The following is a 13,255-nucleotide window of genomic DNA, read 5'->3' as shown; positions in this document are numbered from 1 at the left end:
GCGGGGGGCTGCGGGCAGCGGCGCGGCCCTGTCCGCAGTGAAGCCCGCGGCGCCCGCGGCGCAGGGAGTGGCCGTCGCCTCCTGCGCGCATCATTCCTGAGATGGCGGCGGCGCGGCGGCGGCGCGGGGAGCCGAGGAGGGGTCAGCCGGGCGCGGGCTGAGCGCCGGCGGCCCGGGAGCTCGCCCAGGGCCCGCGCGGCGCCGGAACCCGGCCGGGCGGCTTGCGGAGCGGCGAGGCAGGGAGCGGCCCGGGAGCGGCGCGCACGGCCCTGGGAGGCCGCGATGGCGAACGCGAGCGAGCCGGGCGGCGGCGGCGGCGAGGCGGCCGCGCTGGGCCTCAAGCTGGCCACGCTCAGCCTGCTGTTGTGCGTGAGCCTGGCGGGCAACGTGCTGTTCGCGCTGCTCATCGTGCGGGAGCGCAGCCTGCACCGCGCCCCGTACTACCTGCTGCTCGACCTGTGCCTGGCCGACGGGCTGCGCGCGCTCGCCTGCCTCCCGGCCGTCATGCTGGCGGCGCGGCGCGCGGCGGCCGCCACGGGGGCGCCGCCGGGCGCGCTCGGCTGCAAGCTGCTCGCCTTCCTGGCCGCGCTCTTCTGCTTCCACGCCGCCTTCCTGCTGCTCGGCGTGGGCGTCACCCGCTACCTGGCCATCGCGCACCACCGCTTCTACGCCGAGCGCCTGGCCGGCTGGCCGTGCGCCGCCATGCTGGTGTGCGCCGCCTGGGCGCTGGCGCTGGCCGCGGCCTTCCCGCCCGTGCTGGACGGCGGCGGCGGCGGCGACGACGAGGACGCGCCGTGCGCCCTGGAGCAGCGGCCCGACGGCGCCCCGGGGGCGCTGGGCTTCCTGCTGCTGCTGGCCGTGGTGGTGGGCGCCACGCACCTCGTCTACCTCCGCCTGCTCTTCTTCATCCACGACCGCCGCAAGATGCGGCCCGCGCGCCTCGTGCCCGCCGTCAGCCACGACTGGACCTTCCACGGCCCCGGCGCCACCGGCCAGGCGGCCGCCAACTGGACGGCGGGCTTCGGCCGCGGGCCCACGCCGCCCGCGCTCGTGGGCATCCGGCCGGCGGGGCCCGGCCGCGGCGCGCGCCGCCTCCTCGTGCTCGAGGAGTTCAAGACGGAGAAGAGGCTGTGCAAGATGTTCTATGCCGTCACGCTGCTCTTCCTGCTGCTCTGGGGGCCCTACGTCGTGGCCAGTTACCTGCGGGTCCTGGTGCGGCCCGGCGCGGTCCCCCAGGCCTACCTGACGGCCTCCGTGTGGCTGACCTTCGCGCAGGCCGGCATCAACCCTGTCGTGTGCTTCCTCTTCAACAGGGAGCTGAGGGACTCCTTCCGGGCCCAGTTCCCCTGCTGCCAGAGCCCCCAGACCAGCCAGGCCCCCCTCCCCTGCGACTTGAAAGGCATCGGGCTATGAAGGGCTCTCCCACCATGTGCGCCCCAACCCGGCCTTTCCCATTGGCTTGGACGGTGACGTCGTTTCTCCCCTTCTGCCCCCTTTTTAATTTTTTAAGCTGCCTTCAAAATGACTCTCCAAAAGGATAAACCCTTGGATGGTACAGACTCCTTTTTTGCGGGAAGGGGTGGGTTTCCGTGTTCCAGCCCCACCCCTCCTCCCCGCATTGGTCTCCTGAATGTATTTTCATCCTGACAATAGGCCCTGGCGTCTTTGTACTGGTACTGACGTCTTTTACTCCGTGTGTTCTTCTTTTTTCTTTTCTTTTCTTTCTTTCTTTTTTTTTTTAAATAAAGGCTAAACTAATTTTCTTCATGCAACGTTTCCTAAAGACCATGGCCAGTTTTCTACAGAAGCTATTTTTGACAACCTCAAGTGGCATTACATTGTGCAGTGAAGGAGAGGAACCTAGGGGACTTCACAAGTTCGATTTCTTGAGGGTCTTCTGTTGGAAGCAGGGGACTGGGGGCAAGATTGTCTTCAGTTCCCTTTGGATTGCCAGCCGTGGGCTCACTTGGGCTGCTCTGGTTCTTGAAAGTGTTGAGAACTTTGTTCAGGGTCGATCCCGAATTTGAAGAGCAGAAATGGGAGCGAGAAGCAAGGCAGTCGTTTCTTAAGCAGTAACGAGTAACAAGATGTGTTTCCCACGTTACTTTATACCGCTAGAAAATACACGTCAGCGACAGCTGCTCTCTGTATTATACCAATCTCGCGTGGAAACATTTCTGTAAAATTGTGACTTTCAAAAGAGTGAAGTGTTTTGGTTCGTAACGGTGTGGAGAAAGTACGGTATTGCATGTTTTTGTAAGTGCTGATTGTGGTTCCTGGACAGGGAGGGTTCCGAGAAGCAGAGTGCTAAATCAAAACTTTAGGTATTTTTTGCCAATAAAAATTAAAATAATTTTATGGAAGCAGCTTGTGCTTTTTGAGGAGCCCGGTTTTATTCTGTTTTATGAAACTGATTTCCACTTTGAAAATTGTTCTTCTCTTGTTCATGGTATAAATGAATGGAATATAATGATACTCTACTTCTAGGAGATAAAGCATTTCCTTAAAATGTTTGCTAGGTTAAGCTGTGCTGTTCTACTGACGGTTATTAAAAATTAATAATGAGAACTATAATTTCGAATAATCTTTGTTAGACGCGTAACCTTAAATTGAACAACTAAATTCTGCAAGTACTGTATATTTTTTGCTTATAATGCTACATTTTTATTAATGTACCTTCCGTTTTGAGGATTTATATCTGTATTTCTCTTTGCATTATACAAATATACCAGTATTTTCATTCTGGAGTGGTTTTTTGTTGCTGCTGTTGTTTGAGGCTGTGACTAGAGTTAATACGCATCTAGGTGTGGTACTCATGTTCTATTAGCCTTTGGTGCATGCTGTTTAGTTTGGTTGACCATCAGCATATCTAAGACATTCAGAGGCTTGTTAACTTAAAATGGAAGATAAAAATCTGCAAATCTTCTCCTTAAAGGGAAAAAGCAGTAGACATGTATACTGCTTTAAAACTGTTTTTTATGAACATACCAAAAAAATGTGAACAAAGTAATCATTTTGATAAAAATAATACTTAAAAATGGGTGCAGTAAATTTATTGAAGCTTATTTTAGTTGAGCATAATATAAACTATTAAATGTTCAGTCCACTAAGTTCAGTCTTATTATGGTAAGTCATAATAAGAGGATGTGGCCAGTTTAATTTATCTCTGGTAAGTGGTCTGCATTGTTTTATTTTGTCTGTAGAAGTCAATGAGTCTGGGCAGACAGTCTCATATTTGGAAAATATGAGTAATTATTACCCTATTTCTCTCCAGGTCATGAGATTATCCAAGGGCCCCTCATCAGAAATCTCAGCTAACCTAAAGACAAGAGAGGACCAGGAAGTAAACCTCTCTTCACCGAATCCCCCACCCACCCAAGTGATGCAAGTTCAAAAATAGAAGTCACTAAGCCCATGTGATATTCAGACTATTTAGCACCTGGCCTGACACAGGACCCCAGCCATCATGGCCGACTCCTGAATAACTCCAGCCTTAGGCAGCAGCTCGACTGCACAGAGACAACCCTTTGGCTCTATATGGCCTTGAGTTCATGGATGTTTTTTCATAGGAGAATCCATAAGCCAGTGATTCTCAAATGTTTACATTTATAAGAATGACTAAGTGCTTGCAGGGTCCAGAGATTCATATTAGGAGGGACTGAGGTGGGACGGAGGAAAGAGCATTTTGAACAAGTTCCCCAGACGGTTGGAGGCATACCTCCAGGCCTCCATTCAGATGTGGTTTACTTTACACACCTTGTGTACAAACTGGGTTGTCTGGTTTGGGTTTGTTTTTGTTTTATTCTGATGGGTGATTTCTAATGAGAGTTCAAGTGAGCAGTAATGAGAAATGACAGCCGACTGTAAAGGAAAAAGGAGGAAGAACCAAGAGAGGCGGAGAAACAAGCCATGTAGGGGCAAAAAGCCCCTCACACCTCCACAGCCTTTTGGATCAATGAATCTGTTAGCATGTACTTTGATTGTTAATTGTGTTAATAAAAAGTCATCAGGAAAAGGTTAGTTGTGTTTCAGAATATTCTACTCGTTGTACCAGGACAGGTACAGTATATACAGTGTATTTGGGGAAGACTTCCCTTAAAATAGCTCATTTTCTTTGCTTGGGGAGTTAATTTAGCACACCTCCCCCTGCCCTCCAGGGGAGAGTTGTCACTGTCCTTGAAGCAATGAAAACAGATTTCTTGTATATAAATCTTTGTCTGCATGTCCCAGCATGGAATTATTGGGTCAAAAATGAGCATTTTTAGGTCTTTTGATAAATAGCTTTGAAGAAAGACGATATCTATTTACATTTCCAAGTGAAGTGTCTGTTCATCTTTAAAAAAATGAACCATCTCCAGCAAAGTGAGGAAGCATATAGCACATCAATAACCATAGTGATACATCATAATCTCTGCCCATCATTCAGCCTCACCAGATCTTGTCAGTTTTGCCATATTGGTTTCTACTTTCCCTTTTCTCCTCTTTCCCTTTCTTTTTTCTTTTCTTCCTTTCCTTCCTCCCTCTCTCCCTCCCTCCCTTTCCTTTCTTCTTTTCCTTCCTTCATCTTTGTAAAATAAATAAAACACAGGAGCCGGCCCCGTGGCGTGGTGGTTAAGTTCACGTGCTCTGCTTTGGCGGCCCGGGGTTCGCAGGTGTGGATCCTGGTGCAGACATACACACTGCTCATCTAGCCATGCTGTGGTGGTGTCCCACATACAAAATAGAGGATGATGGGCACAGATGTTATATCAGCGACAATCTTCCTCACCAAAAGTAAAATAAATAAAACATGACAATTATTTCCACCAAGTCTTTGGTCTCACCATCAGCCATTTACATTCTCAAATACCCTGTCCCCTAAGAGGTAAGAGGGTCCTGGGTCCTAGGGCTGAGCCAGAGTTCAGTTTTGCAAGTGGGTCGTTGAGTTGGTGGGATTGGGTCTACCCTTCACTGTCTTTCCAAGGCCCACTGGATCGAGTGCAAGCTTCTTTGCCTGCCACAGAAGGCCCTTCATGGTCTGGCCCCTCCATCACCCTGGCCTCATCCTCCCATCGTATTTCCATCTCTCCCTTCTCTGATTACCTTTGTATAAGCTCTCCCTGGAAAGCTTCACAATGCTTAGCAATAGGATGGCATGGGCTTAACTAACCTGTACAACTGTAGCCCTGGGTCCTAGTTGAACATCGGATCTGTGCTGGACCTGGATCCAAGACTTCTGGAAGCCCTTCTTGGTCCAGTTGCCCCTCCTCTGTGCTCTCACAGTACATTGTATTCACCTCCATGAAGTCTGCACTCCTGGGCTTCATGCATGCCTTTGGCTCCTGCTTCCTCTCCAGTCTCACCTTCTCCCATTCCCTTCTAAGGACCTGTACTCCAGCCACTCCAAGTCATTTGCAGTGCCCTGAACATATCAGACAGTGTCACACCAACATGCCTTTGTGTGTGTTGCTCCTTGTGTCCAAAGTCCTCACTCCCTCTTTCTCCAACTCAACTGCTGTTAAGCTATCAGACATAAGAGGTGAACTCCTAGACATAAAGGGTGGCCTAGCCTCTACCGAGAGGGAGAGAATGTCCCGTGCAGGCCCTGCAAAATTTCAAGGCTCCAAACTCAGTCATTAGGTCCGAGTGCCATGGCCCTCTAAGTAGCAGACTCATTGTCTTACTGCATTTTAAGTTGTCTGAGCACTGAGGCGGCTGGGGTTATAAAATCTAGTGGACCTCAAATACTGTTCTCCATTCACCAGGCAGATGTGTCACTCTGTGTGACCTGCCAAGACCACTGAACTTCAGGACCCCCTCTGTGAGGGGCAAAGGAAGTAATGGAAAACTGTCTCCACCCACCCATCTTCTAGACTGATATCAACATCCTCTGCACTGTTTATTAGCTGCTTCTGGAGTACACGGAGCTAAAAGCAAATTTGATCTGAGTTCAAGGGCTTCCTTATGCTTTTTCTCCAACTTGAACAAGATTTTTGGGGTCTAACCCAGCCCACGAAGAGAATGCTCTTGTCCTGTCTCTTCTTTCCTTTTGGGATGTTTTTGGTGATGCGTGGAGCCACAGCAGCCATCTTCCAACCATGAGAAGAGATACTGTCAACACAGTGACGATAGCAGACCAGAAAGATAAAGAGTAGGCATCTGTTTTAACCTTGCTGAGCAGCTTAACCAAAAAAGCAGCTTCATATCTCTAGACTTCTGGTCTTGAAATAAAAACTACTATTGCTTCAGGCACTAATATTCAACAATTAACTGCTCCAACACTTAAAACTGCTCCATCTCCTCCACTCCTTTGACAGGTATGCTTAATATCCTGAAATGTATTCACAAATTTTTAAAAACTTAGACTTATTTAATTCACTTTTTCCAACTATCAGATCATTCAGCCTGCTGTTAACTGTTAAATGAACCCAGCTCTGGAAATATGGTAAGATAGACTTGATTTGACTTCTTAGATTGAAATAAATTTACAAGATTAGCAAGGTATCTATTACTAGGCTAGTTCTGTTTAAATGCACTTTATAAAACTGTTTTGATCAGTGTATCTTTAAGCTTTTTGATATCATAAATCTAGTTACGGGAATCCAGAAGACCACCTGAATGAATCCATGTAATCGATAGTATTGTAAGCTAAGAAGAAGCCAGTGTCTGTGCTGGGCAGTGCATGGGGACACAGGGATTAGCAAGGTCCAGTTCTCTTGCTAATGAGTTAGCAAGCTAATCAGAGCAACTTGGCAAATGTGCCCCAAAGCATAAATCAAGGCAGAACATGACAGATGCCAAAAGAGGGATCTAGATAAAGAGCTTGGGGATAACAATTGTCTGCAAAGGGCCCTAGGCATTCTATCTCTGGTTACCCAACTGAGGAAACAGGAGAAACCAGAAGACCGGAACAAAAATTGTCCACGTTCCATATTCTCCCTCCTCCTAGGTTCTTACATTTCTTTCTGACGCCTGTGTTCTCCTCACTCTGGAGTCCATTTTTAAAATAAATTCCTCTAAGTGAAATAAAACCACATAATTCTCTCTTCAAAGTTTTCTGTTCCGATTCTATCTGAAAGTTCAAGTGCCAGTAAGGACTGTGGTCATTTGAATGGAGGAAGTTTGTTACATAAAATCTTGTTGCAAGGAGAGCCAGCAAAGACGCTATTGATTAGAAATATGCCAGAACTGAATCAAAATCAAACAGGCAGCCCTCAAGAACACTGTACCCCCCTCCCAATGGAAGGGGGAGTAGCAGTTTACATTACAAAAAACGGTATTTTGTGCTTTTAGTCAAGGGAAAAGAGGAGGAAAAGCTTGAGTAGGTACTCAACCCACTCTGTCTCCTGGTTGCAGGCATTGAAGAAAAATAAACAGGTTGAAATTTATATCTGAAAGCCTGAAGTCTTGAAGTCACTTCAAATTACACAGAGAAAACACACAAAATGTTTTAAATTGCAATGTCAAGGCGTAAACGCAATACTCTTATTTCTCCGTAACATTAAGGAGTCAGGTAAATTAAAGCTATTATTGCTTGGCTTCTAGGAGGAATAATTTAGTCATTTATAAATTAAGTTTCTAAGTGGCCAGCCTTCTCTAGGTAGAGAACATGTAAACTGTTGGAAAAGTGTATATTTAAAAATTTCTCTGATACATTTATATTACCTGAATTATGCCAGTCTGCATTGCTTTCTAGGATGGAAGTCTTATTTTGCGCCAAGATGTGATATCTGAGCGGCACACATTGCCTTTTAGTTAGAATCTGTGTTGGAACCTGGGCAGTGCAATAAATGGTTTCATTTTCTCGAAGATACAGATGTGCTGTAATTTCAAAAGGCTTTGAAATATTATTAAAGTTTCAATGCTGACTGAATACATACCTTATTAAAATATTCTCTAGAGATCATGAAATTTAAAATCCACAAGATGAAACTTTTCCTTGTCTTTTTCATTTAGCATTTCTTTCTTTCCCTTTTATTCCCACATACATTTTCCCCATATACTTCCCTGAGTATTGACCAATTTGCATGACAATCTGCTTGGTAGAAGAGGAAGATGGAGAGGAGACAGGAAAGAACCTCTGTCACAGGTATTCATTCTGCAGAGTGACATGCAAGAGGGTAACTGTACAGTGTGTAATTCTTTAACCCACAGGCATGATCAGCTTAATTTGCATATCTATCTTGAGGAATTATGGGATACCCAGAGCTATTTCTAGAATTTATTTGCATAATTGTTCTAATCCTTTATAAGTATGGTGACATGTGGTCTGACAAAAGATTTTTTTCATTTGTAAGTTACCTAGTAAGTTTTTTAAAGGCTATTAGAATTAAACACTTTTAAATATACATTTAATAACTTGCCTCTTTTGAAAGGAACACAGTTATACAAAGGTGTGACTAGTCTTCTGCTAACGGCACATTACTTTAGTTTTGGCTAGTTTGAAAAGCAGCTTTGTTCACTGAATGTTTGTCATTGAAAGTTTATTTCTTTTTCTTTTCTTCTAGCATCTCTGGGCCAGATTAAAATTCATTTACACATCATAAGAAAATTTACCGTTGTAATGGGCCTCAGTGCCTTTCCCTGTCTCCATCATTTCTTAATCCGTAGGTAGATGACAGCTTTCAGAACCTGGAACAGTGGCAGCAAGAAATGGATTTACACATTGTCTTTGTGTTTGGAATATTAATGCTCTCATGGCCAAGGTAGAGAAGTAAGTTTAACCATTTCTGATTTGAAGATGATTCTTCCATCTGGTTATCAGGTTCTTTTTTAAGATATTATTTCAGGATTGTGATAAAGAGGAAAACTCTACTTTGGATGTTTGAACACTAACAGCTCTCAGGCCCCACCCTCCCCTCTCCTTTGTGCCCCACACCTGGGCTAGCCAGCCCCAGCAGGTAGGCATTCTCACCTGGCTCTGCCTTCTGGCCCCAAAAAATCTAAAACCAACCAAACTGCCTCGCTATTGACACTTGGACCAACTTGCACCTGCTTTATTCTCGTCAGAAAATCCCATGCTGTGAGTGATGAATCTTGTCCCATCCTCCTGATGTGTGCCATATCATCAATGCAACATCCAAACCCATTTTGGATGGAGGGTTGATCCCACCCTCTGCAAAGCAACCACTAAACAAGAACACAGAAACAATGTTTCAAAGGCAACAGAAGGGAGTATAAAATATACCCAAATGATACACTTTTGAAAAGAAGGGTTCTATTTGCATTGGTTAGGGTAGGGGTGGAAGTGCTTTAACAGAGACCCAAAATAAGGGTGGCTTAATTGTTTCTCTGGGGCTCTGGGTGACTGCTTCAGGAGGTCATCCAGCGATCCAGCTGGTGGGTCAACTCTGCTCTCTTCCCCAGTGGCCTTCATTCTCTGGGTCCAAAGTAGCCAGATTCATTGTTGCATCTCCCCACTGGAGAGGAAGTGGGGTGCAATTTCCTTTGAAGCAAGTGAGGTAGGTCACTTCTGCTCATATTCTATTGCTAAGAACTTAGTCACACAGCCACATCTAGCTGAAGGCTGCTGGTAAATGCAGTCCCTAGATGTCTAGAGGAGCGGTCGTGTGCCCAGCTAAAGCTACTAGGTGGTGGATTGGGAGAGAGAGAGAAAAGAAATGAGAATGGATGAATGAATTGTGGAAAACAATTGAAGTCTGCTGGCCATGTCTTCCATTCTGAGATTTTTCCCTCTCCTAACCAAATCCAGGAAAATTAATGGAGTACTAACATTTGCTGCCCAAAGGACTAACGACTGCAGACAGCATTCAACTCTCCAGAACCCAATCACACCGCCATTGTTGACAATATCCTCTGTAAATCTTTTACTTTGAACAGCAAATATTTTCTTTTCCTTTTTTTTTCCTGAGGAAGATTCACACTAAGCTAACATCTGTTTCCAATCTTCCTCTTTTCTTTTGCTTGAGGAAGATTAGCCATGAGCTAACATCTGTGCCAATCTTCCTCTATTTTGTATGTGGGTCACTGCCATAGCACAGCTGACACGTGGTGTAGGTCCATGCCCAGGATCCAAACCCATGAACCTAGCCTGCTGAAGCAGAGCATGCAGAACTTTAACCACTAGGCCATGGGGCCAGCACAGCAAATATTTTCTTTTAAAATTTTATATAGGAGCAAATATTCATTCATGTACACATTCTGGGCCTGAAATAGTTTGTTCCTCCATTTCAAAGCCAACTTGAGATTTCAAAAATATATCTTAAGAGTACAGGTTGATCAGTGAAAGGACCTTGGAAGCATCTAAGCAGAGAGCTGTCATTAAAAGAAAAGATTAGGGGCCAGCCCAGTGGCGTAGTGGTGGAGTTCGTGCGCTCCACTTTGGCAGCCTGGGGTTTGGGGGTTCAGATCCTGGGCACGGACCCAGCACCATTTGTCAGGCCATGCTGTGGCAGCATCCCACATAAAGTGGAGGAGGATTGGCACAAATATTGGCTCAGCAACAATCTTCCTCAAGCAAAAAAAGAGGAAAATTGGCAACAGATGTTAGCTCAGGGCCAATCTTCCTCACCAAAAAAAAAAAAAAAAGGAAGAAAGAAAGAAAAAAGATTGATGTTATTGGTGACACACAGAATATGGCTGTCTTTCCCACAGTGGATAGTGACTAGTGGACCCCATCAAGAAGGGACCAAATTGATTTGCTTCAAGACAATACAGGAGAGGTGGAGGTTGGGGGTTGGGTGGGTAGAGCTGGAACAAGACTGGCACAGAGATGATAACTGATAATAAAATACTGAATGATGGATATATGAGGCTTCCTTATACAACTTTGTTTACTTTTGTTTATGTTTTAAAACTTTCCATAATAAAACGTTTTTTGTTGTTTTGCTAGTTTGTTTTCAGGAATGAAGAAAATACACTCGTGCCAGCCTCAATCTTGTCTATGGGGAACGTGTCTGTTCTCAGACAGACTGAGAAAACTCAATTTGTGAAACTTCTCAACAGTTATTCAGATCTAACTTAAACATCATTTTCTCCAATTTTCCTTGTAAAGCTTTTGAATTTCTGCAACAAAAACATTTTTCATAAATTACATCATATTTTAATCAAGATGATGAAAATTTAAACAATGTGGAAATTTGCTTATAAGTGCACTCTAAAGATGTGAAATCTTTCATCTATGATTGAAGTCAATTTATCTGAGCCCTCTGCCTTCAGCTTGAAAGAGTGACAATATAAAAATTTCTTCCTTGAAACAGTAAACTACAGAGCTGACAGATAACTGATATTTCTTTGACTGACTATTACAGTGTATCAAATATTTACCTTTCCACTAATTTGAATGCAAAACAATAGTTTTTTATTTTTAGGATGCCAATTTTGTAAAGCCCCATTTGGAGGTTTAATTTTTTTTTAATATTGTCATTTCAAATTCTGTTTGATACTGAAACAAGTTTTACACAAGCAGACACAAAATATCTTCAGACTAAACCAGTGGTTCTCAACCAGGGGGACAATTTACCCCTCCCCACACCCATTTGGTACATTTAGTACTGTCTAGAGACATTTTTGGGTGTCACAACTCAGAGGAGCTCCTGGAATCTAGTAGGTAGGGGCCAGGGATGCTGCTAAACATCCTACAATGCACAGGACAGTCTCCCATAACAAAAATATTATCTGGCCCAGAAAGTCAGTAGTGCCAAGGTTGAGAAATCCTGGGCTAAAGTGAGAGAATGCCTGGAAATATTCGCAGTGGTCTCTTCAAGGAGCAGGCCATGGTTTTGCGTAGCTGGCACAACATGAGTGGGTGTTCCAGGCTTCATAATAATGAAAATGCCCCGTGGACACAAGGACACATACTCTGTATGTACATAATAGCGGTTAGCCTGTGTATCTCATCATCAGAAATCATGCTCACGCCATAATTTTCCACTGTCTTGCTTTTATTCTTTTGTGACATATATATGTTTGATTGAAATGCCTACTAGTCTGAGCTACTCAGTTACAATTTGCTGCAATATTGGACTTTCTAAAGCATTTTGATGCTTTACGGGCCCAGTAAAATAGACTGAAATCCTGAGATGGGAAGGTGGGGGTGGGAGAGTGGAGGATCTGCTCGGGAGTTCAGAGACTGACTCACCTGGGAGGGGGCACCCAAAGGAAGAGGTAGGTCATGAATCTTGGGCAGCTGCGGCTCCCTGCCCTGCCAGACCCGGGCCTGCCTCCCTAATCTAATTCTAAGGAACTTTGGATAGACTCCTCAGATGAGCTACAGAACTGCCACTAACATTTTCAAGTGGGACCCCTCTGCGAGCTTCCCGCTAGAAGTAGCGATGGGAGAAAGAAAGTGGAATCGTTTATGCTTGAGCATCATGGGAACTTTCGAGGGGGGCAAGAAAAGACATTTAGCTGCTCTCCTGACTTCTAATTTAACTAGGAAAGTGTCTCATCAAGTGATGTCATGTGGAAGCAGGAGCCTTTCTATAGAGGCGTATTCCTTTTCTTTCTCAGTGGCTGCCAACCATGGGGCACCTTAGAATTAAACGATTAGCTTAAAAAAAAAAAATCCCAACACTCAGGCTTCACCCCAGACAAATGGAATCAGAATCTCTGAGGGTGCAGATGATGGAAACAATGGAATGGTACTTCAAGAGCAGCATATTAATGGCACCTCTGATTCTGGGAACTATGTTCTCTGGAAGTGCCAGGGAGGAGGGTAATAAAATTTAAGGATTATGTTGTTAATGATTGTTGTCTTCGAGACACAGGAGAACATACTAGAAGAAACACAGTCCTCTTTAATGCAGAAGGAAGCACTGAGGATTAACAAATTAGGGAGAAGATATTAGAGAATGAAAGAAATATTAATTCTGAGGATATTACCTGAAATACATGGCAACATGTTGAAACAGAAAGATCACAAAATGTTGCTGGTGAATTTTAGACAGTGACACTCATTGAATACCAAAAATGTCCTGTTTTTAAAATTAAAATGGTCCCCAACTTTAATATTCTATAAAATGAAGCTAGAAAAGAGTGGGATGAGATTTCTGATATTAAAATCAATGAGGAGGAAAATTGGTTTACGTGTTTGATCTATCATTGGTCTGACTTTGTCAAGTTCCAACAAAAGGACTACATAGACTGAAATGCTGGAAGGATGGAGACCTTTAGTTAGACAGGAGGGTTTCTATGGAAATGGTTTTGGCACAAATTTTTCTATGGTTAAAAAAACGCTGCTTTAAAAAAGGTAGAAGTCAGAAATGACATTTTTCATGAAAGTCAAAGTTTGCAAAGAAATTCAAATTTGCACTTG

The 13,255-nt window shown here is 44.7% G+C and overlaps 1 protein-coding gene across 1 annotated transcript; it reads left to right on the top strand.

The window, feature by feature from the left end:
* The first annotated feature begins 146 nt into the window (after window positions 1–146).
* GPR27 (G protein-coupled receptor 27) lies at window positions 147–2,912 on the top strand. The gene has a single exon (XM_046680088.1). It carries the CDS (start codon window positions 283–285, stop codon window positions 1,411–1,413), a length of 1,131 nt encoding a protein of 376 aa, XP_046536044.1. The 5' UTR covers window positions 147–282; the 3' UTR covers window positions 1,414–2,912.
* The last annotated feature ends 10,343 nt before the right edge of the window (window positions 2,913–13,255 follow it).

The sequence above is a fragment of the Equus quagga genome, chromosome 1, assembly GCF_021613505.1.
Source record: "Equus quagga isolate Etosha38 chromosome 1, UCLA_HA_Equagga_1.0, whole genome shotgun sequence".
NCBI lineage: Eukaryota > Metazoa > Chordata > Mammalia > Perissodactyla > Equidae > Equus > Equus quagga.
The sequence above is the reverse complement of the archived record's forward strand: the minus strand, read 5'-3'. Positions and strand labels throughout refer to the sequence as shown.